Source organism: Malaclemys terrapin, chromosome 1 (assembly GCF_027887155.1).
Source record: "Malaclemys terrapin pileata isolate rMalTer1 chromosome 1, rMalTer1.hap1, whole genome shotgun sequence".
Classification (NCBI taxonomy): domain Eukaryota; kingdom Metazoa; phylum Chordata; order Testudines; family Emydidae; genus Malaclemys; species Malaclemys terrapin.
The window spans coordinates 28,034,417-28,058,994 of record NC_071505.1 but is presented as its reverse complement, the minus strand read 5'-3'; the positions used below and the strand labels follow the sequence as shown (position 1 = coordinate 28,058,994).

Here is a 24,578-nt window from a genome sequence, read left to right as displayed (position 1 = left end):
TTAGCAACCATCAGGGACTCATAAATCTGTATCACAGGGAATTTCAGAACCACCTATGGAATTACTTCTTGCAGACCCACAGAAGGGAAAGAGGTGACTCACCAACCTCTTCATAAGATGCTGTAGAGTTGGCAGCAATAACTGCACTTTTCTAAGACACAGTGACAGGCCTCTCCAGCGACATGTCCCTGCCATGACTTTCTCTAGCCAGGAACTTAGCTTTTGGCTCTCTCTGAAGGAAGAGGAAAACCCAGCTTTAGGAGCAGAAGCCTTGAAAGTTCTCATCCCACTTTGTCCTTAACTCTCTGCAAGTAGGGTGACCAGACAGCAAATGTGAAAAATCTGGACAAGGGGTGAGGGGTAATAGGAGTCTATATAAGGAAAAGATCCAAAAATCGGGACAGTCCCTATGAAATCGGGACATCTGGTCACCCTATCTGAAAGTCAGGTTTCTCTTTTGCTGGTTGTGAAAAAATGAAAGTATCACAATCACCTGTTGATTGAAAGTGAAGCAGAAGTGTATTTCCTCAGTTCGACCTCCCGGGGCACAATTTTCACCAACAAGTCTGCTTATCTACTGCACTGAATTTTGAATGTATTTAAAATGTTGCAATTCCTTTATAATTAAAGTTCCTTTTTGGTAACATAATTATGTGTTTTGGTCTGATTGCAGTTAGACATGTTTCTTGTGTTCATGGTTAGAACTAGAGGTCTTGGGGAGAAGGGTAGTGAAACATTTGTCCCTGAAAAGGACAAAAGCTTTGTACGTTTGGGAAACCCTGGTCTAAATTCATACCGTTGTCAGTATACATGTTAGATAATGCAGAAAAGTAAATCCCAAGAGCCAAAGATTTTTATAGAAATTAGATTGAAAAGACCTGTTGGGTTATCTTGTCTATCCCCTTCCCCAGTGCAGGATTGTTGCCTAGAGTATTTATAGATTTCCCCCCCCCCCCATTCTTTCTTCATTTTGAGTGATGATTTCAGTTAGTTCACAGTGTGTGAGTGGTAATGTAAGTACTGTATGTTCTTTTACTTCGGTGCTATTTCTGTTCAGCTGTGCATGTGGGTGGATTAAAATACACTAACACACCCACCCATTGCACATAGATAAAATGTGTTGTACTGTGAGCATAAAAATTCAGTTGCCTAGAGAAGATGTGGTTCTCATGCTTTTTGAACCCAGGGACCTCTTTCAATTCCCCTCTCCCCCCCAAAGTCACAATCAACCTGTCAGACACTGGTATTAATTCAAATCAGAATCCCACTGCTACCCCTTCTATCTTGCTGTCAATGCTATGGAGGCTCTGGCTTGCTGCCTTCCCCCTGCACAAGACTTAACTGTCAGGTACAAATTGGCCTGCTGTCTTTTGACCAATGAACAAACAAATAAAATAATATGCAGAGGCAGAGTTGTAAAAATCAACTCACCCACTTGATTTTCTTGGCAGGTGGAGAGAATTATGCTATCAACTTCTGCAGGATCTAATTTCTCTTATGCATCTCACTTAAAGGATTGGCAAAATGTGTCTGTCTTGTCTATGGCAAGGCTGTGCAATAAAACTGTTCTGTGCTGTTGCTCTGATGTTAGTGCATGTCTTTTAACTCTGTTAGTTAAGAATCTGTGAAGCAATAAAACCTTGTGACTGCTTCACTTGCTTCAGGACTTCACTTGCTATCATAGCCAATGCCCAAATGTGGGACACAATATGTGTCAAAGAAAGGCCCAGAATGAGGGGTACAAACAAATTATTCATGTGGGAAAGCTAAAATGCTGCGGGATTCCATCCTTCAGTACAAAATTCTTTCTGTAACCTCAGTTTAGTAGTTCTTTATTTCTGGTGTTAAATGGTAAATGTAAGGGAGATGCCAAGTTTCTGTGGAACATATATAATATGGGAACTAAAAGCAACATCACTCAAAATGAGGGATATTTCAGAGGTATGCTCCCTACATGTAACTTTCCTTCTGTAGCCCATGTCAGCCATAAGTGACTGAGTCACAGTTTTCAACCAACATCTCTAACACCATTGCATAGTTGAGTCCCAGGACAGAGCACAGGTTATACACTCTGGGGTGTTGATGAGTACTTGGCAACTCAAAATCTTGTTGGATTGATAGCATGGGTATCTTGAATAGTAAGTCTGTTACATTGGTTTCCTTAATCCAACACATTTTTATGCCAATACGGTTGACGTAGCATTGGATGCTAGTGCACCCTAATGCCTCCTTTAATTTAATGTCCTATTTTTAGTGAGTTTAATATCCAGATGGACAGATATTCCTCAGCTATCTGTCTATCATTTAAGGTATTTTTAGAGTGTCCATCACTGTAGTATCTCAACACCAAATACATTTTTTAAAATTAACAAGAATATATAATTCAAAGTCAATTTCACTATTGCCGTTCTTGAATGAAGTCTTCATTTACCCACAGAACAGGTATGACTCAGTGTATTTTCCTGCCATTGCACTTCAGTATTGCTCCAGAGATACCAGCTCTTGGAGTGAGGAGTATATCTTGTCTCAAAGTCATTCTGTCACTGATCTCCTTACTGAGGCTGCCAATAAGATTGCCAGTTTAAGAAACACATTGTGGTGGTTTTACTAAGTGGATTCAAATGTGGTCTTTAATACTGTTGCAACTGATTAAGCCCTTGCTGCTAGTAACAGCGATTTGTTTTCAATTTCCCATTTTTAACAGGTATGCAGCATTAACACCTTGTTCTTAAATGTCTTTGACCTACTGGCCAGCATTCAGAACCGGTCGTAACAAATTATTTTCTTCCTTTAAGCTTGAGGAGGATATGGTCATTTTTATACATCTCCAGAAAATATCGTCTCATCTTTTAAATTTACTGCAAAAAAGCTGATCTTGTCTCAAAGTATGGTCAAAAAACCAGAAAGTAATTACTGAGCATCAATGTAGAAGCCACCTTCCTGCATATCCACTCATCCATCGTCAGAAACTTTTGTGATAATTAGCATCTTATTCTTCATCTCAGTCTTGAGTATTTTTTCAGTTTATCTTGAGTCAAATAGTTGGTAGTCACAAGGTGTGGCATATGCCTCTAGTTAATGTAGTTTAGAAAGTTCTCATTCTTTGGTAATTATGGCTTCATTTATCTTCCAGGGAGGGTGAGAGCCAATAAAATGGCTTCTGTTATTCCTTTTTGTTTAAATTTTTTAAACGTAATCTAGAATGATCACTGCTTTTACTTATTGTGTAAATATCATTTCATAGAAGAGATTGAGGGAAGAAAATGCTAAAAAGCCAATGTGGAATGCAAAAATAACAATTACTTCAGCTTAAATTCTGAACCGAGAAAGCAACACCATCTTTAAATGGAATTTCACAGTGTCATTTGTATAGGAAAAAGTGTGTGACATGTTGAATCAAGGGAATGAAGAGGTAAATATGTGCAGTGGATTATTTTGTTCACAGCCGAGAATGCAAGAAGTATTCATACAGAATCTACAATGATGAAAGAACCGTGACTGACCCAGAGTTTGTAATGGAAGATTGTGGCTCAGCCACTAAGATTATTAAGGAGAGCAAAAATGTAAAAGGAAAGTGTGATTTTTAAAAAGAAAGTGTTGAGAATAAAAAACACCCTGGTGCAAGTGATTGACTTTCAAACTATTCAGTTATGTAGTTTCTTAGAAAACAGGGTATTTGTAAATTCATGGAAATAAGAGCTTTTTTGAACCCTTAACTCTGAGTTCAGTCAGGATTTTGCTGTTTAGGAAGATATAGGGTGGAAAGTGTCTAGCTTAATAGATACTCCCTGTTACTTCCCCCTTTTCTGTCAAACAGTTTGAGAGAGAGAGAAAAAAACTAACAAGACTAGTGAAACTGAAAAATGTTGTTGTAGGGGGACCACAATTCCGTTTTCTTCTGTGGGAAATGAAAAAAAGTCTAAGGCCTTGTCCACACTAACAAGGGTTTACCAGTATAGCTATGCCAGCAAATACCTCTAGTGGAGATGCAGCTTGTATTGGCAAAAGAGTTCTTGCTCATTCAGCCCATCAGCTTCACAGCCTCTTCATTGGGGTTTTAGAGACACTGCAGCTGTGGATCTCAGAACACATCCTTGGCCTATCACCAAACCTCTTATATGCATTGGGGTGTTTGGGGGACAGCCTAGAGTACCCTTTCATAGGTGGCAGAGGGTTCAGAGGCCTCCTTGTGCCAGATGATCAGTCCACACCAGTCTCATTCAACCACAAGTCTAAACAAAAGCAAAGGGTTTGGTAAGGCCCTCTATACCCTGGGTTATTGACATCTTGATGCAGTTACAGAGGTTACTAGAACATCAACTTTGCATAAACATTGCATCTGTGTTTTTAAAAATGGTCTCTGATTTTGCACCTGGAATTTTACATTAACAAACATTTGTGGGAACAAATTTGTGAGTGCTAATGATGTAATGGACACATAACTATCCAATTATTCCTTTTGTGCCCGTTTCCAGTTGTGAAACTGTAGGTGGAGGTTCCTTTAAAATTTTGAACTATTGGATGTATTTCAGTTCTTACTGTTTTATGATGATTTTATCTTTTACACATTTGTGTGTACTGTGTTGATTTCCTGACTTCCTAGAATACTGATGTGGCCTGAAATAGGCCTATAATAATTACCTTTAAGTACCCCTAGGGTAGTCTGTAAGATTTCAGTGTATGTGCATGGGTTGTTCTATTAAGACATTGGCCATATTTTTGGATCTGGAATGTTTTTCTGTTGATTCAGGTGGGAGCAGATAAGTTTGATCCTGTATAAAAAGTGCTGTGGTTTCCTAGGTGTCATCAGAATGTGATGATACTTGCAAGGCTTATTCATTACTTCTTCATAGTTCGGATGAGGTGTGGAGCATTTACAGAATCCATGTTTGTGCTGATAACCAGTTTAAGCTATCAGTACTTATTCATAAGTTTAAGCAAAGGTACATTTAGGCAATGCAATAATGATATAAGGTAATATCTTTCTGCACAAAAAGTGAAGATCCATGGTGTCAGAAAAATTATTGGTTTTAGAATGGTCCTTTTGCTGGAGCAAATTTATGAGCCCATCAAAGACTTTATTTGTAATGGAAATATTGCTAGACCCTTAACATAATGACATAAGATAAATTTCTGGTTGTCACTTTTATTATGTGGTCTTATGAAAGTTAAACCATGTCTTGTATTGTGTGGTATTGAATTGAATGGAATCGTGCTTTTTCAGTTTAAGGATGAATCATTATTCAGGACATCTTCCAACAATGAGAGTTGTCTGACAGTTCCAGGCAAATGTATCGAGTCCTCTTGTCTCACTGTCGAATATTGTGAACTGTTGGAATGTAGAATGAAATTTAATGAGTTTGCAAACAGTCAAAAACAATAATAAAAGTGACATTTATGGGGAGGCTTCAACTGGTCAATGATTGTGCCACAAGCCAACGGTACCATGAGGCACTATTCTCCCCTCACCCCCGACTTTTGTCTGAGATATTATTTTTTTAGAGTCCATAATGTCTATTATAAGTATTGGAAGACATGACTGTCATTGAAAAACATGCATCTCTGCTATTTAAATGGTAAAACACACAAACATGAATTCAATATTTGTCACATTAAAAGGATTAAATAATGCAGGCTCAAATATCATGCGCAGGCAAGCTATTTAACACTAAAAATAATGTCGTAAAGATTATTAATTTAGCAAAATAGTAAAAGCTAAAGATAGCAATGGGCCTAAATTGGAAGTAATCAGAGGTCCATTAGGAAAGAGTAATTAGTCATATGGGTAACATTTTGAAAAGTGTCTATGTGATAAGTGATTTCAGAGCCCAAGGTTTTGTGCTCCTAAGTAACTTTAGGTGCTTTTGAAAACTTTACTCACATTTTGTATGTTTTTCATTTGAATTTGCAATGATTTAGAAAGAGAGATTAGGAGATAAATATTCATATATTTCCTTCATGTTTTCCTTTGCTAGCTGGATCGTGATTCACATAAGAAATGTGGAATATTTTTTGAGGCTCTTGGCTAAAATACAGAAAACGTTTAACTAGGCATTAAACATCTTGGAGTACTATGTACTGCATTTTATCTTGCTGGTAAAGTGGACTAAAAATTGTACTTTAAATCTAGCATGTGGTTTTGCTAACAGGTAGAAAAACAGCATGATTACACAGTGCTTGTAGCTTTTCATATTATGTGGTTTGATTGGTTTCATATCAAGTTAAACTCTATGATTCACACTGAATTTAAATAAGTACATTTGATTAAATGTATATCACTTTATTTCAGAGGCTTTGGAGTTTTCATTATTTTGGAATAGCTCTCACCAGATAGCAAGTTAGAGCTTAACAATGTAAAGCTTATTTGCTTATTCAGTTTAAAAATGGTAATTGAAGTACTATAAATTGAATTAATGCATGGACTGAATCAGTAGTCATTTAAAAAGACAGATGGTAATTAAATAAATTGCTTATGCTTTTTATGTGTTGGTGGAATTCACCCCACTCTGTTGGTCCTGCTTAAAGGCTCTCTGTGTCTTGTAGCCCTCGGTGGGATGGCTATGTAGCAGCTATGTAGAGGGTCTCTGCACTTCCTCTGCCTTGTGGAGTTTGGTTCTAAATAGTCCAGTGTGTAGGAAACCAGTAGAAGCAGGCTGGAGGAAATTCACCTGTGGGAATAGTGTATCACAACAGGACTCATCCTTCAGTGATTAATTTGGCAGGTATGAAGAATTCATTAGATGGCTTTAGTCAAAAGTATCAGGATCAACACAAATTGTCTCTGAACTCCTCCATAGCTTTCTCTGTTTTTGTTCAATGGGGCAAACCTCAGACTGGCAAAACACCAAATGCAAGAGCCAAGATTTTCAATTGTGACTAGTGAATTTGAGTGCCTCAGTTTTTGGGTGCCTGTTTTTTTCAAGATATCTTAAAGGTGCTGACTTTCAGAGGATGGGTGCCAAACATCTTATGAAAATCAGAGTCTCTTCAATGTGTCTCACCATTTGGGCACCCAAAACCACTAGATACTACTGAATATCTTGTCCAAGAAGTTTTGTTCCAGGGCAAGCAAACAACTGGAGTTAGAGAGGAATGTTTTCTTTTTCCATTAGAGGAAGGCTGCTATCTGCCTTCCTTTCCTTTCCTCCAGTCCTAAAGATGTTAAGATAAATTGAGAAAAAGCTCAGGTGATTTTAAATGGTCCAGTGTGACTCTTGCCAGTGCGGTATTCAGATCCATTAGCCATGTACAAGAAATAAATTTTCTTCCATTATTTTCAGATCTCTCATCTCAAAAGGAGGGCTAGATTCCCTATCAGTATCTTGAAGTTTCTGAGGGCTTGGCTATACTTGCAGATGTAGAGCACTTTGAGTTAAACCAGCCTTCAGAGAGTGCAGTAGGGAAAGCACTGCAGTCTGTCCACAGTGACAGCTGCAAGTGCACTGGCTTGGCCACATTTGTGGCACTGACAGCAGCATTGGGAGCAGTGCATTATGGGCAGCTATCCCAGCATTCAAGTGGCTGCAACGTGCTTTTCAAATGTGGGGGGTGGGGTGGAGTGTGACAGGAAGTGTGTTGTGTGTATGTGGGGGGAGAGAGAGTGGGTTTTTGGGGTACTGAGAGTGTGTCTACATGCTGTCTTGTAAGTTCAGACCGCCCGCCCCACCGTCTCTCTCTCTCTCACACTGACAGCAAGCAACATTCCTAAGTAATGTTTGCTTTGTCTCGGAGCAGATAAGCATGCCGGCTGTCAGAAACGGAGCTTTGAAAGGGCATATCCGCATTCCTACAGCCAAGTTAAAAACAATTACAAGAGTGGCCACTTGATATAAGGGCATTATGGGACGTTTCCAGAGGTCAATCAGAGCGCAGTAATGCAACACCTCATTCACACTGATGCTGGGGCATCTCAGCCAAGACGCATCAGACATTATTCCTCTTGCCAAGGTGGAGTACCAGGAGCGCTATAGCCATGCAGTCAGAGCGCTCTACGTGCCTTGCCAGTGTGGATGGGGAGTGAGTTAGAGCGCACTGGGCAGCTTTTGTGCACTCTAACTTGCAAGTGTAGCCAAGCTCTGAGTCCGTAGAAAGGGTAAAAACATTTCTTAGGGAATCCAGACCTTCTACAAGAGAATCCTATGTGGTGAAGTAGAAACTTCTTATACTGTAGTTTTTACACTGTTAGGAGAAACCTGAGATTTGTTCTGTTCTCCATATCTTAGAATATTGGTGGTTTCTGAAAGATTCAGGGTTATCTTTGTCATCGATATATTCATATAGCAGCTATTGTTATTTATGGATTTGAGGCTGTTGGATCCCTTCTCACTCTTTCGTTATGAGCTCTTTTAAAAAATTTTTAGATCTCTAAAACTTATTCTCACTTGTCTGGGACCTCATAAACCCTTGGCACTTGAATTTAACTTTTACCTTTTAAAACTCTGGGAGATTACCTACTCTTTTTGCTAATGGCTCTTTTTGTGGCCAGAACATCAGCTGGGAGAAAGAGTGAGTTGCAGATGCTTATGGCCAGTTCTATTTATACTGTATTCAACAAAGTTAATATGATTTAAAACCTCACATAAAATTTTTGCTTTCAGTGGCAGCAGATTTTCTTATAAATAGGTAAACTGATGCCAATAAACTCTTTATTCTTGCCAGAGAAATTACACAGGGTGAAATTACACAGATCAGATGATAAAAGGACATCTTTTGCAATCACTAAACCTAATTGTAAATCTTCCCAATTATTTATAGTTTATGGGGAGAAATTGAAGGACCTAGCCCTGTTGAATCAGAAGCTTTCTAAATGGATTATGTGTTTTATAATAACTTGTTATGATCAAGCAGAAGTCCAAGTACTGGATGGATTAAGTTCATTCTGTAAGAGCATGACCATCAGGAATGTGTCTATTCTTGAAAAATATCAGAAGAACAATTGGAGTTCAAGTCATGCTTTCACAAAATATTATGCTCTTGATCCTAGAGCTAGATCAGATGCTCTGCTGGGAGGGCACTGCTTCAGTCTTAGTTTGATTAAGCTCTCTTCAGCACTCCTCCTAGATTATGATGCTACTAGTTAGTTCTTTAAAAGAGGGGATTTTCAGAGGTAGTTTATGATGGAGAAAGAAAGTAAATGGAGTTCTGTAAAAATACCATCTGTGGAAGATACTTGCTTCAAGGTCTTAGCTCTTTAATATGAGACTGACTGTGCCTCTTTGCTCAGGTTTTTTGACCCTTGAGGGCAGTGGTAGCGAGACAGAATGCAAGCTAGCCCCTCCTCCCGACTCACTGTCAAACATGGTAGGGGCTATTATTCACTTGAAATTCAAGTTAAACAAAGTCCTAAACTCTTGAAAAGTTTTATCAGAAGGCTGACTTTTCCTACAGAAAAAGTCCAAATTAGTTAGCATTTAGTATAGTGCCAGACAGAGAACTCAAGACTCCACCCACATAGTAAACTAAATTCTTTTTTCATTACTACCTGTTAAAAGCAAGAAATTAATTTAAAAAAATCCCATAGGACAACATAATGCAATTCTGTATGTTCCTGCATTGCACTACAAAACCTACCAAAATGCAGATTCACATTTCATTCAATTTGCAGCATTTCATTCGTTATCAGTTACAGAAACCAAGGCTCAAATTAGGCAAAATTTTCTTATTGCATTATTCAAGTACACCATTAAAATGTAAAAAGTTATTTATCAGTTATTCTGTCTTTTCTCACACAGGTTGCAGTGTCTTTCAGATTACAACTTTGTGTTTTTATGTATTTAAAGAATTCTTGGCTGGATACTAAGAAGGATAGTCTTAGATGTTACTCGAACTAGGTTTTTAGTACTTAAGTATGACCCCACAATCATTATCTTCTGTCCAAGGTAGTCTCAGGAATAAGGTAAGGCAGTTAGCTGGAGATGTAGGGCTGGATACTCTGCTTATGTTCGGTTTGACTTGGTTCATGTCCCCAGCCACTGGTGCATGGCTTTCCCTGTCTGTATGTAGACATGGGCTCCACACAGGAACTGGTAGATCCCCTCAGATGTCTTAAAGTACAGAGTGCCTTTCTCTGACTTCTTTAGTGAATGGCAGATTTACCCAGTACTGAGTTGTCAGCCCTCAACTTCTGCTGAATAAGGTCTGAGAAAAAACTTTTCACTTCCAGCCTAGCTTTCTCTTTGAATGTTTTTGTGACTACGTATTGGCTAGCACAGTTGTTGGACTCTCACCTGTTAATTTCAATCTCACACTCATTCACATTTTGTTTCCCTTCTGTTTCTTCTAGGAATCTTTAATTGTCTCTTTCAAGAAGCCTTCTGCCCCAGCTGTATGGGCACTAGCTCTTCTTTCCCCCAAACCGTTATGTTATTCAGAACCGATTTGGGTCATATAACAAGACTCTCACTTTAAAGTTAGGAACATTCTGATCAGTATACTCCTTATTTTTTGCAAGACAAGATCAGACTCTGTTAAAAACAGCTCAGGCCATCCCAAGGTTGTACTAATTTCAGCTAGCACAGCTAAAATCATTTCACCAGTTTTAACATTCTTTCACTAGTGTTGTTCATATGGGCATACTACATCACAAACTACGAGCCTAAATGCTGCTTTCTAAATGTTCTAGCAAGTTCTTGACCATGATGGCAAAGGTGCTCCTCTTGTTGGTCATTGCCCATTGTTCTGCATCTCAGCACTGCTTCTCATGTTTCCTTTAGGTTCCCTTTTAAACCTTACCTTCCAGTTATGTCCCACGTGGCTGTACCATATATTCTACCTATTGTCTTAGGCACTTCCGACTTTTTGGTATCTCCTTTGTTTTGGCAACTGCTTTTTCTCAGAGCTCTGATACCTGCTTCAACACAAATCATTTCAGGTAGCCAAAAAGATGGGAAGGCTCTAGCGCACCCTAGATCTTAGGGAATGGAATCAAGATCTGATCAAAGATGAGTTCCATATGGTTGCCCTGGTGGAGGCATCATGTCTGTCCTAGAGGAAGGCAACAGGCAAAATGCTTTGGACCTTGCAGACACTTACCTGGAAAATAGCCTCGTGTATCTAAGATGTGTTGAAGAGGAACAGCACTACCAAAGTCTTCTCTTGCTCTTTGGTCTGGCATCTGCTCCACGTATTTTCATGACATGCTTAGTGGTAATAATAATAGCCTACCTGCATAACATGGTAGTGCATGTGTTTCTCTAGATAAATAAAGTGGCTGATCGAGGACATCATCCCAGAGGGTTTCAGAAAATCAGTCTGTGTGATCACAAGCATGTTGGAGTCCTGTTAAATGACTGAAAGTCCCAACTTATCTGGCAACAAATGGAGTATGTAGAAGCCCCACTAGACACAGATCAACCCTCAAAGCCTTCCTGCCTCAGGACAGGATCCTGGAAATCACCGGTGTATCTGCAAGGATAGACAGGAGACAGCAGCTGACAGTTCATACCAAGCTACAAATGTTGGGGTTTATGTCCCCAATGGATCTTAGTTGTCTCGTAGCATGTGTCCCTAAAGGCAGCCTCAGTGAACCCAGTACAGCTGGGTTTCAAATGTTATTCACTGTGGTAAAGATTTACCAGCTCCGTGCTTCAAACTGATAGTGGTTTACAATCTACAAGGGCTCAGCAAATCCTTCTATTGAAATCAAGTTGATTATCTGAAAGAACTAAAAAAATAAATCATTTTAGAAAAATATTGTTTTAAAGCATTTTTTGTTGATGTCTGTCAAGTTGTGCACAACAGTTGCTGAGTGCATGAGTTGCATGTTCCTGCAGAAAGGTTATTTTTCCTGTATCAGTTCCCTGAAGTTAGGTTCTTTCATCAAGAGCTGAGGAGCCATTGCCATGTGGTTTCAAAATGTCTAAAAGCCAAACTGCATCAGGTAGAGAGAATTTTCTCTATCTGTGTGGGTCCAATTTTAAAGTTACTTCAAAAGACTCAGCTGATCCTCCAGCAAGCACAGCTGGACGGGGCAAGTCTAATAACAACTGACTAAAAAAATGCATTCACTGGAAGGTTTGTTATTCTTTCCAGATTAGCTGCATTTCCTGCCTTGTTGATGATGATTGAGCACTAAATGGCTGGTAAAAGTCTAAACCGTAACCTCAGCGCACTGATTTACCACTTTAACTCAAGACAAGTCTGTTTTATTATTAATCTGTGAAAATGTTGTTGTCAGAGCAAATTTCTTAAAATCAGTCAGGTCTCTTGAAGTTGAAATATCAGGGAGTGAGATGGAAGTGAAGCCAGATTACATGGTTACTCTCATCAGGAAAGAAAAGAACTGCCGACATCTGAGGCACCAAGTTTACTTCTGCTAGTCTGAGGATAGTTTTTGGGGGCCAGACTATTTCTGAGGCATTAGGAGAAGGTACATTTTTTCCTCTTTGAGAAGATGTGAGAAACCTCAGTTGAGATGGACTCTTAATTCTGGAGAATTTGGATTGAACTGATTTTGTTGCAAGAAATGTGGTGGATAGGGACTCAAGACAGACTAGTTGTAATGCTATATCACTACATACTTGCATGTGAATGAAAAGTTGCCTAAAATTAATATTTGTAGGATGTTAGTTAAATACTGGCTAATTTAGTCATACCATGTGTCATCGTGTAGGTCACCTCCCTCATGCCCCCTTGTGCCCTGCCTCAATCTCTCCTTCAAAAGATTTAAATTCTACCCAAACTCTTCGCATATTTAGCAACTTAGAACCCTTGGGCTAGATTTATTAGTATCACAAAATATTCAAAATTAAAGTTCTCAAATCCCCATTTAGTCCATACCCCCAGACTTCCTGTTGGGGGTCTTCTAGGCCTTCTCTGACTAGAGCTGTTTCTCTGAAAACTCCAAGTTCCCTACTAGAGACTACTTACTCCCATCAGCCATTGACTCTGCTTGTTCTTCTTCAAGTGCTTGCTCATGTCCATTCTATTGTAGGTGTGTGTGCTCGCCACGTGCACCGGTGCCAGAAGTTTTCCCCTCAATGTATCCTTAGGGGACTGGCTCTGGCGCCCTCTTGAGTGTTGCGTGTATGCCGTGGTATAAGAGATGCTACTGGCTTCCCCCCACCCTCAGTTCCTTCTTACCGCCAGTGATGGTGCTGGAATGTCTTCTTGCTTCTGGAAGCTACTTCTCCTACAGCGCCACAGTGGTAGTTTGATTGTATATAGTTGTTTTAAGTAGTTTAGGTAATAGTTCCCTTAGTGTTAGTAGAAAATAGTTAGATAGTCCCATATGGGACTTAGCCTTGGGATGGGGCATGCCCCGGTCCACAGGCTTCAAATCTTGTGACTGCTGCAAAAAGTCCATGCCAGTCAGCGACCCCCATAGAAGCTGTTTGAAATGCCTGGGGGAAGCCCACATGAACGACAAGTGTCACATTTGTAAAAGCTTCAGGCCACGTACCAAGAAGGAGCGGGACATTCGTTTCCAAGCGCTCCTTATGGAGTCAGCCCTTGCACAGGCCTTGGAGCTGAGGACATCATACTCTGCGCCAAGCACCACGGCCTCGGTGCAGAGTGCGCCGCCAGCACCGACATCCAACCAATGCTGACGCTCATCCCTGGTACCGACTAAGAATCAGAGAAAGGGCCAGTAGGGGATGTTCTCCTGGAACCCGTAAAGCGAAGGAGAGAGCCGGAGGAGAATAAAGTCCCGCAAGGGGCAGCTCATTGCCTCTGGTTGGTGGCCAGGCTCCAGTGGCAGACGAGCTGTCGAGCTCGGCTCGAGACCTGCCCACCACCCCGGGTAGTGGCAGACACTCTCAGCACCTGGCGGTGCCGTCTACACCAGACGCCTTTCAGGCCACTACGGACAGATTGTCCCTTCCGGAGCCGCCCTCGTCCCAGCCTCGGAGGTGCCCTGTTCGAGGGGTAAGCCTGCCATGGGCCCCTTCCAACGTTCTCCATCAGTGTGGCACCACTCCCCGCTCCGGGGAGTGCCCCAAAGCGCTTGCCCGAACAGCGCCACTAACCTCCGGATGCGGGTTCGCTTACCTGCCAGAGTTACCAGCGTCGGTCCCCTGACTCTAGGCAGCACTCTTCAGGCTCAGGGCATTGAATGCCGGTGGTTGGGCGCAGACCTGCGGAGGCGCGCCAGTCCCCAGAGCCTTAGTGCCGGGAGTGTCCAAGCGGTCCCCCAGTTCAAGGCGCCATTCCGGAGAATCCAAACGTCGGTCCCCAGAGCCCCGTCATTGGCCGTCAGAGCTCCGTTACGGATTGCCGTGAATGCATCAGTGGTCTCCAAGATGTTGATCCTCTCACTCCCGCTCCAGGTCTACGGAGTGGCAATGCTCTCTAAGCTTGAAGCGTAGATCACCGGGATACCATCGAAGATCTGCTGAGTGCCACCACAGGTCACCGGAGCCGCAGCACCGAGAGCCATTGGCCCCAGTGCACGAGGAAGTGGCAAAAATTACTAAGGCCCTGTGGCAGACACCCTCCTCCCTGCCCCCAATCACCAAATGGACAGAAAGAAAATACACCTCTACCTCGATATAACGCCGTCCTCGGGAGCCAACAAATCTTACCGTGTTATAGGTGAAACCGCGTTATATCGAACTTGCTTTGATCCACTGGAGTGCGCAGCTCCGCCCCCCTGGAGCACTGATTTACCACATTATATCCAAATTCATGTTATGTCAGGGTAGAGGTGTACTTTGTTCCTGCTAAAGGATATGAGGATTTGTATACCCACCCTGCCCCAAGCTTGCTAGTGGTATCCGTGGCCAGTGAGCGCGATAGGCAGGGTCAACTGGGTTCAACACCGAAAAATAAGGAGGCTTGATCTATTTGGTCGAAAAGTTTATTCTATTTCAAGCCTCCAACTGAGGGTGCCAACCATCAAGCCCTGCTCGGCTGCTATGACTTCAATATATGGCAGTTGATGGCTAAGTTTGCGGACTCGCTGCCGGAGGAGCCCAGGAAAGAATTCCTGGCTATCCTCGACAAGGGCATGGCGGTGACCAGATCAGCCCTCCGGGCAGCCTCGGCTGCTGCGGACTCTGCGGCCTGGACCATGACTTCGGCCATTTCGATGAGGCATGTGTCCTGGCTCCAGTCGTCGGGTCTCTCAATGGAGGTCCAACAATCCATCCAGGACCTCCCATTCGATAGCCTGGCCCTGTTTTCAGAACAAACAGATGCTAAATTACATGGCCTGAAAGATTCTAGGGCCACATTGTGCTCCCTGGGCCTCTACATGCCAGGCCCGGTGAGGAAGAATTTAAGCCGCAACAGCTCCATAGATTTGGGAGCCAGCCCTGTTCAGAGCCCTGTCCTCAGCACAGTGGCAAAGGTTATACCCTCCAGTTCATTTCTATACCCCTCTTCTACCCCTCTTCCTCATCCCTCTTCAGAGACCCTTCTCATAAGTATTTGCCACATTCAGGAGGCGCAAAGCCTCCTATAGGTGGGAGCGGTGGAGGAAGTCCCCGAGCACCAAAGGGGAAAAGGGTTTTACTTCCACTACTTTTTTATCCCAAAGGCCAAAGGGGGCCTGCACTCCATTCTAGACCTGCAGACCCTCAACAAATATCTCAAGAAGTTGAAGTTCCGGATGGTCTCTCTGGCCTCCATCATTCTGTTCCCGAATCCCGGAGACTGGTACGCTGCATACTTCCACATTTCAATGTTCCCCGGCCACAGGAGGTTCCTGCGTTTCCTGGTTGGTTCAGTGCAGTGCTTCCCTTTGGCTTAGCCTCGGCGCCAAGGGTGTTCACAAAGTGCATGTCAGTAGTAGTGGTCTACCTCAGATGTCAAGGTATTCAGATCTTCCCATACCTCGACGATTGGCTCATAAAGGGCTGATTGGAAGGACAGGTTCAGCACAGTATCGAGATGTTACGAGCCACCTGCCAAGCACTGGGCCTGTTGATAAACGAACAAAAATCAACATTGGTTCCAGTTCAAAGGCTAGAATTTATTGGAGCGGTCCTAGACTCGACCCACGCCAGAACCTTTCTGCCGGAGGCAAGGTTCAGGGCAATGTCAGAGCCCATTGCAAGTGTCACTGCCCACCCGCTCACCACTGCCAGGCTTTGCTTCAGACTTCTAGGGCACATGGCTGCCTGCACATATGTCATTCGACATGCGAGGCTCGGGCTTTGCCCTCTTCAGTTATGGCTGGTGTTTGTTTACTCCCCGGCCAGACATCACCTGAACAAGATCCTTACAATCCTGCCATGGATACTTACTGCCCTGCAATGTTGGTCTGACCCGGTGATGGTACTGGAAGGTGTGCAGTTCGCAAGCCCGCAGCCCATGGTCTCACTAATATCGGATGCATCTAACCTCGGGTCGGGGGGGTGCATCTGGGCACACTGTGCACGCAGGGCCTGTGGTCCAGGGAAGAGCTTGCGCGTCATACAAACGTCAGGGAGTTGAGGGCCATTCGGCTGGCTTGCATGGTGTTCCTTCCCCACCTCTCCGACCGGGTGATGCAGGTGCTGATGGACAACATGGCCTCCATTTTCTATGGCAACAGACAGGGAGGAGCCAGGTCATTGGTCCTGTGCCAGGAGGCCCTCTGTCTGTGGGACTTCTGCATCTAGCATGCGATCCACCCGGAAGCCTCGCACCCTCCTGGCATGAGGAACACGCTGGCAGATCGCCTCAGCAGGTCCTTCTTCTCTCACATGAATGGTCTTTTCACTTGGAGGTTGTCAGGATGCTCTTCCTGAGGGGGGGACTCCCCGAATGGACCTGTTCACCACCAGACAGAATGGGAAGTGTCATGTGTTCTGCTCCCTGCAAGGCCTTGGCAGAGGCTTACTTTCCGATGTCTTTCTCCTGTCCTGGTCAGGGAACCTGCTTTACGCCTTCCCACCTATTCCGCTAATAAGCAAGGTCCTCTTGAAGATCATGAGGAACAAGGCCTGGGTCATCATGATTGCCACAGCTTGGCCACACCAGCAGTGGTTTGGCATGCTCATGGACCTGTCCGTAGCGTCCCCGCAGACACTTTCCATCCGCCCAGACCTCTGTTGCAGGACCATGGTCAGCTACTGCACCCGAACCTCGTGTCACTCCACCTCAAGGCTTGGATGCTGCATGGCTGAACCCAGAGGAGTTGGCCTGCTCTTGTCAGGTGCAACAGGTTCTCCTGGAGAGCAGAAAGCTCTCGACAAGAACCACTTACCTGGCAAAGTGGACGCAGTTCTCCTCCTGGGTGGTGGAGCAGAATATCTCCCTGACCCAGTCATTGCTGCAGTGCATTCTAGATTACCTGCTTTACCTAAAGCATCAGGGCCTCCCCCTTTCCTCAATCAAGGTTCACCTGGCAGCCACATTGGCCTTCCGCCCTCGAGTCCAGGGTAGGTCGGTTTTTTCATATGACATGATGGCTAGGTTCCTGAAAGGCCTTGAAAGACTGTTTCCACCAGTCTGGGATCCGGTTCCTCAATGGGACCTCAACCTGGTCCTTTCCAGGCTCACGGGCACTCCATTTGAGCCTATGGCTTCGTGTTCCCTTGCCCACCTGTCATAGAAGGTCGCATTCCTTGTAGCCATTACCTCAGCAAGGTGAGTCTCCGAGATTAGAGCTCTTACTTCAGAGCCCCCATATACGGTGTTCTACAAGCTTTCCTGCTGAAGGTGGTGTTGCACTTCCACATCAACCAGGACATTTTCCTTCCCGTGTTACATCTGAAGCCTCACACGAATAATGAGGAGAGGTGCCTGCATACTCTGGATGTCAGGCGGGCATTGGCATTCTACTTAGAGTATACCAAGTCCTTCTGCAGGTCGACTCAGCTCTTTCTTGCAGTAGCCGACAGGATGAAAGGTGGTCTTCCAGTGTCCTCTCAGAGAATTTCAGCTTGGATCACCACCTGCATCCGCACTTGCTACAAGTTAGCACAGGCTGTGCCCCCTCCAACAGTGAGGGCTCATTTGACAAAGGCGCAAGCATCTTTGACAGCTTTCCTGGCACAGGTCCCTATCCAGGACATACGCAGAGCTGCGACATGGTCCTCAGTGCACATGTTCACGAATCATTATGCTATCACTCAGCAGGCCAGAGATAATGTTGGCTTTGGCAGAGCAGTGTTGCAATCGACATGTCCATGAACTCCTACCCACCTCCGGTGGTACTGCTTTGGGAGTCACCTACAATGAAATGGACATCAGCAAGCACTCGAAGAAGAAAAGGCAATTAACTTTTTCGTAACTGGTGTTCTTCGAGATGTGTAGCTCATGTGCGTTCCATGACCCGACCTCATTCCCCATTGTCGGAGTATCTGGCAAGAAGGAACTGAGGGTGGGGGGAGCTGGCAGCCAGGGCCGGCTCCAGGGTTTTGGCCGCCCCAAGCAGCCAAAACCAAAAAAAAAAAAAAAAAACCGCGGCCGCGATCGCAATCGCGATCTGCAGCGGCAATTTGGCGGGAGGTCCTTCACTCCGAGCCGGAGTGAGGGACCGTCCGCCGAATTGCCGCCGAATATCTGGACCTGCCGCCCCTCTCCCGACCAGCCGCCCCAAGCACCTGCTTGAGAAGTTGGTGCCTGGAGCCGGCCCTGCTGGCAGCGCCCCTTATACTGTGGCATATGTGCGCCACTCCAGAGGTCACCAAAGCTAGTCCCCTATGGATACCACGGAGGAAAGAACTTCCAGCACTGCTGCATTGGGGTCCACACACACCTACAATGGAATGGACATGAGCAACACATCTCAAAGAACACCCGTTACGAAAAAAGTAATTGTATTTTTCTCTCTGAGCATCCCTCTCTCTCTGCAGCTTCCTGCTGCCCTTTGTAGGGGAAACAGGTGAACCGTGTTCAAGTGTGGCTATTTCCTAACTAGGGTTGCTGGCCCAAGGCCTTAAAGAGGCAAGTCAACCTGTTACAGCATGCATTTGCTATTTTGATGTTTATGTTGAGTGCTCAAATCCTTAGAAGAACTATGAGTTAAAGCAATATTCTTTCATTAATGAAGATTTATTGTGTTATAACACTTTAAGAAGTATTCTCTTGTTATGCTTGTGCTACATGTTTTCAGAATGTTATTAAAATTTTTACTCATGTATATATTTTTGACTGTCTATTTTCTGAGCAGTTATGAATAGGTTGTTTGAACAGATTTCAGTAAAGGTCACTTACTATTTGTTCGGGGGTTTTAATGCCTTCTTGCTGGAGAATCTTCAGCGTTGGGCTTATTTCTCTGGGACTTTAATTGAATATAAACTTGTGCCTTGGAATATATGTAGATGATAACAGAATCATAGTTCAGTGAAGTTTTGTATTAATAGTATTCCTGCTGTAATTGCTTGACAGTCTTTTTTTTTAAGATTCACTCAATCAACTTAAACCAGTGTAGTTCTTTTAACAGAATGTTGTGTTTCTGCACCTTACTGGGTGTATAAGAAAATTTCAAGTTATGTTTCCAAATTTGACTTTATTTTAAATAGTAAACATTCCCTGTGATATCCTTATGGGACCATAGTTAAATGGTCATATGTCTGATCCTTGTACTATGATTTCAGCATCATTTGTATGACCAAGAAAACATTCTTCATGTACTTTAAATGTGAAGGGACAGTGTTCTCTATTTTGGAATAAACTTTGATTTTGCTCTGTGGTGATTTATGCAAGGACTCCCTTTAATGTTAGGAATAGCACATGATGATCTCTCTGTAGCAGAGTGCAGCTGGCCCTCCTGCTCCTGCCTCGATTATGCTCAGATAAAGTCACTCAGAGACCCTCAGGTTCAGGAACCACTGGTGCCTTTATTTACAAGTTTGTGCTCCCACCACCTTCACAGCATACACAGCTCTGGGTTCCTTGTGTCTGAACCCGGGAGGGAAGGGCTTTCTCCCTGCCTGCACTCCCTCACTCTCCTCCGTCCCACCACCCTGGCTTCCTTCTTCCCAGCCTCTTATATAGCCCTGGGCTAATTGGGCTGTCAGCTGGCTCTCATTCCCCAATTAGGGCAGGTTCTTTCCAGCCAGCGCCACTTTATTCACTTAAATGGGGCTGGCATGGCAGGGAGCTGATTCTGCAGTCTTTCTAATCAGCACTCTGTCACACTCTCCTATTCTTTTTGTTTTGTTTTGCTTGTTTTTTGTAATTCATCACATTTATATTTCTTTATTTGAACTACTAATGTGTATGTCATTCTAAAAGCATATATTACAACAAAAATCTGCATTGAAAGGAGAAGCTTGGCTTGTGGTTAGAGTAGGAAACTGGGAGACGATTCTATTTGCTGTTTTGCCACTTACAGTGTGCCCTTTGACAAGTCACTCTAATTACTGTCTCAGCTTATGGAAGTGGGCAAACTGCTGAGAGCCTGTGTCTCCAAGTGGATTGCTTTGGCAGCACCTGTTGGAGAAGCAGAGGAAGGAGAGAGCCCTTGCTCCCTGCTTGTACAAGTCTTCTGGGACTCTGGGCTGAGTGAGTGTGTGTGTAATATGTAGGTGTGTGTGTGTAATATGTATGCATTTATACGGTATGTCATGGGTTAAATGGAAGATATTGTCTTCTACAAATGACATACTACTTCGTCCGCTTTGAATAGTAAAGGCAACACTCAGCTTAACTAATTTTACTTTTTAGGTCTCACTTTATTTGAAGAGAAAGGAGTTGACATTCTGATAATACTATTTTTAAAATCACTTGCTTATTTATTTACTTAATGCAGCTGTCCACCCAAGGAGATGCCAGCCAAGTGATTGGACCCCTTACAGAAGGACAGAGAAGGAATGTGGCTGTAGTGAATTCACTGTACAGGTTACACCAATCAGTGCTGAAGGTAAGCTTTCAGCAATACTTAACTTCTTGCCATTAATTTTGATTACATTCTTTGCTTTTTCTTAGGCTTAGTCAGCCTTGCATTGATGAGAACTTATACAAATACCTTTTAAAGATTATTTGAACAGCAGCATAGAACAAAGTTTGTGATTTGTGCATAAATGAGGCTTGTGTTATAACTAGTGAATATTGTTTGATGGATTCGCATATGTCTGCTTTTCATCATACATTTTTGGCTTGTCTGTGTACTTATGTATCATTTTACCTGTGATGTGGTAAATTAGGAAACTGTCAAAGAACTGAATAGAATATAGATTTTCTCTTGAATTTAGGTGACTAAACTATCAACTGAATTTGCTGTAATAATTAATAAAAAACAGTTTGGTTTTCAGTGATATAGAACAATATTTAGAATGGAACAAATATTCCCAAACCCTCCAACGCAAAAAGGCTAAGGGGCTAAGACCTGCGAGATGGGAGAGTACCAGAGTTTGGGCTGCAAACCAAACCTGAATACCGCAGTTGAACAGCCTCTTAGCCCTAGCCCCGTGGGCATCTAATTGCAGTGTAGACATATCCAATAAAGTTTACTGACCCAGTATGGTTACACAGTCAGTATAAACCAGAACAAACTGTGTCTGCTCAACGTGATAAAATCTTGGTCTGAATAAACACATGATCATGAATGCGGACGCTGACTTGAAAAAAATAATAATAAAAAGATTCAAAAAGCATATAAAACCTGTCTGGGTTTTGCAAACAGATGGTAGATTAACTCTGATGTAATGAATCTTGTGTGCTTTGATATTGGAGAGAGATCTGATGTGATTCATTCTTAACTTTGAATTTAATGGTCAATACACTATTTTAAATGAGATAAATATAACATATTGATAACTGTAAGGAAATTGGTGGGATGTTCCAGGTTTGATCCTTGACATCTGGTCCAAATGCTACTGTAGCTGCGATTTGAGCAGTTATTTAAAGTGTAGGATTTTAACTTACAAGGAATTCCTGCCATTATTTACAGTTGCACAGCTCTCCATAAATCCCACGCACATCAGTAGGAGAACAGACCACTTACCTTTTATCATGTTGTGTGTCTCTTACTTCAAGCTACAAGTCTTGGAAATTAGAAATTTCAAAATGAATATTTGGCATAAGGAAAAATTAAAGGCCTATCCAGATGTTGAACTGATGGGAATCGGACTTTTGGCTTCAGTGGGAACTGAATGTGGCTTCACTGCATATCAAGAAAGCAAAATGACAGATAATGAATTCGGGTGTATTCAAATGTCAGTGTTCTTCATACCATGTAAACCATAATTATTTTGGAGCATTGGCAAATATAGATGCTTCATTTTGGACCAAATTGGGTATTGTTTTTGTTTTTAACCCGTAGACTTTTCGTAGTTTAAAAATGTTGTGACTGGATAACTGCAGTGACAAGCTGGCATCTTCAGATTGCCCTTGAAAAGTAGATGCTGCATTTCAAAAATCCCTCCCTAGAATCAGAATGTTTTTATTAAAATATTATTTTGTCACTATGATTTACCTGCTGAACTTTTTGGGCTGCAAAGTGCTGTTAAATACTGTAAGAAGGACAAAAGTATTTTTTGACAAAGTGGTTTCATATTGTTGAATTTTCTAGCTTCTAAAATCTTGTCCATCTATAACACATTTTGTTCATTATTTATAAATATGGCCAACTTGTGTTTCAGTAATGGGAATAGCTAAATATGTTTTCAGTCCAAACAAAATTCTGGGGTCATTAATCATTCACTAAGCTTTGACTATTTTAACAGTTGTTTACATATTTTAGGTAGTTTCCAGCCAGAGTTCATTCCCAGCAGCTGCTGAACAAACTATAGCTACAGCCTTAAAGGTAATTGAATGTCAACATGCTATAAAGTTAGATCGAACGTTTGTTGTATTTGCCGTACTTACAATGGGTACTGTAAGTTAACTTGTGAGTTTTGTCTTGTTCTGGCATTTTTTTTTGTCAATATAGACCTTACTTTCTGGCCAAAATATGCATTAATTTCAAATTATCTGTAATTTGTACTTCCTGTAACTATTTGTGGATGAGTAGGCTATTTCGATTTAAGTAGTATTTGTATTTGAGAGTGCTGATATTCTGATGAACCAATACATCTGCTTTGACAATAAATGTAATTCCCTACAATCTTCACACAACAAGCACTGGATCCTCCACTCCCTCTTTCCTCACCAGTTTGGTGCTTTTGTCTCTCGGGGTGATTAGTAACCTTGTACATCTGGGTTTCTGTGGTGATGGCTGTCTGGACCCATCCCTCTATATTCCCTGACTTGAGTGATGATGACAAGTAGAGGACAGGAGGCATGCCTACAGCAGGAATGGATAATAGGCTTACGTGTCTGCATTAAAATATGTATCTTTATATACAAGGGATGTCAAAGTGCACCACCACTATGAAATAAAGTAGTAATAGTAAAGTGGCCTTTATTTTTCTACCTTACTGAAATGGTTGAACAAATTAAATGTTGTAAGACTTCCATTTTCCTTTCCTTTAAATGTTTCCAGTGTGGAATAAAAGAGCACTGGTAACATAAAGGAGGCAAATGTCTGTACTAAATTTATCTTAAATCAGTATATTTTGGTGGTGTCAGTGTATGTACTTTTTGTTCATTACTGATTTCGTCCTCTCACTTTATTTTAGACAATCCATGATCTCATGGGTAGTGCTGTGCAACCCCTACTGAACTCGGTAGGAGACTCAGTGGAGGCCATTATCATCACTATGCATCAGGAAGATTTTTCTGGGTAATCAGCTACTATCTTCATAATATGGCATTGTCTTGGTAAAGTATATTCTATATGCATAATATACTGTTAATACCACAGTGGCCTTTGCAACAGGATCACTTGTCTGGGAGCTCATGATACTTGATTGTCTTTTTGCACAGAACTCAGCAACATGGCTGGCCATTGAATTGAGTGGCCAAAATCATATCACACTTGCCTTTGTCCTTTTATTTTGGCTATCTTAAAGTAAAATTTGTCAAAAAAAAAATCAGTTTTTTAAGTAAGAAGAGCTTTATTCAAAACCAAAGTTTTTGTGAACAGTTTTGTTTTTCAGAAAAAACTTTGTGGCTTTTTTATCTAAAAATTTCATAGACATTTTTATCTACATTATAAACTCTGAAATGGTTATCAAAATTTGTTTACTGAAAAATGGATTTTGGTAAATAAAATATTCTGATAACTGTTTTCAATAACATTTTCTGTAAGGTTTTAGATTAAAATTCCCATGAAAAAATTAAGTGAACATTTTTGAAAAAACAATCATGGGGGTCAGTTTTGAACCTTATAAAATGAAAGCTGCAAAATTTCTAAAATTTTCGCATTTTCATTTTTTGACCAGTTGTATTACAAAATGTATAAGCAAAGTAAGCAGTCATGGAATAAGAGGGAAGTTCCTCTAATGGATCGCAACTGGTTAAAAGGCAGGAAGCAAGGGGTAGGACTAAATGGTCAGTTTTTACAATGGAGAGAGGTAAATAGTGGTGTCCCCCAGTCATCTGAACTGGGACCAGTGCTGTCCAACATAGTTATAAATGATCTGGAAAACATAGTAAACAGTGAGGTGACAAAGTATGCAGATAATACAAAATTATTCAAGATAGTTAAGTTCAAAGCAGACTATGAAGAGTTACAAAGGGATCTCACAAAACTGGGTGACTGGGCAACAAATGACAGATGAAATTCAGAGCTCAATATGCAGCGGCAGCCAAAAAACCTAACAAAGTTTGGAACCAATAAGAATGGAATAGATCAGGGGTTGGGATTGTGTGCCTAGTCT

General features: G+C 42.1%; 1 protein-coding gene across 1 annotated transcript in view; it reads left to right on the top strand.

Moving 5' to 3' along the window:
* Positions 1–24,578, top strand: part of COG5 (component of oligomeric golgi complex 5) — a 329,906-nt gene that overhangs the window by 265,940 nt on the left and 39,388 nt on the right. Inside the window, exons 15-17 of the mRNA XM_054018595.1 lie at positions 20,627–20,737; positions 22,559–22,621; positions 23,436–23,539. Of these exons, the coding sequence (XP_053874570.1) occupies positions 20,627–20,737; positions 22,559–22,621; positions 23,436–23,539 (278 nt within the window). The remainder of the gene's footprint in view (positions 1–20,626; positions 20,738–22,558; positions 22,622–23,435; positions 23,540–24,578) is intronic.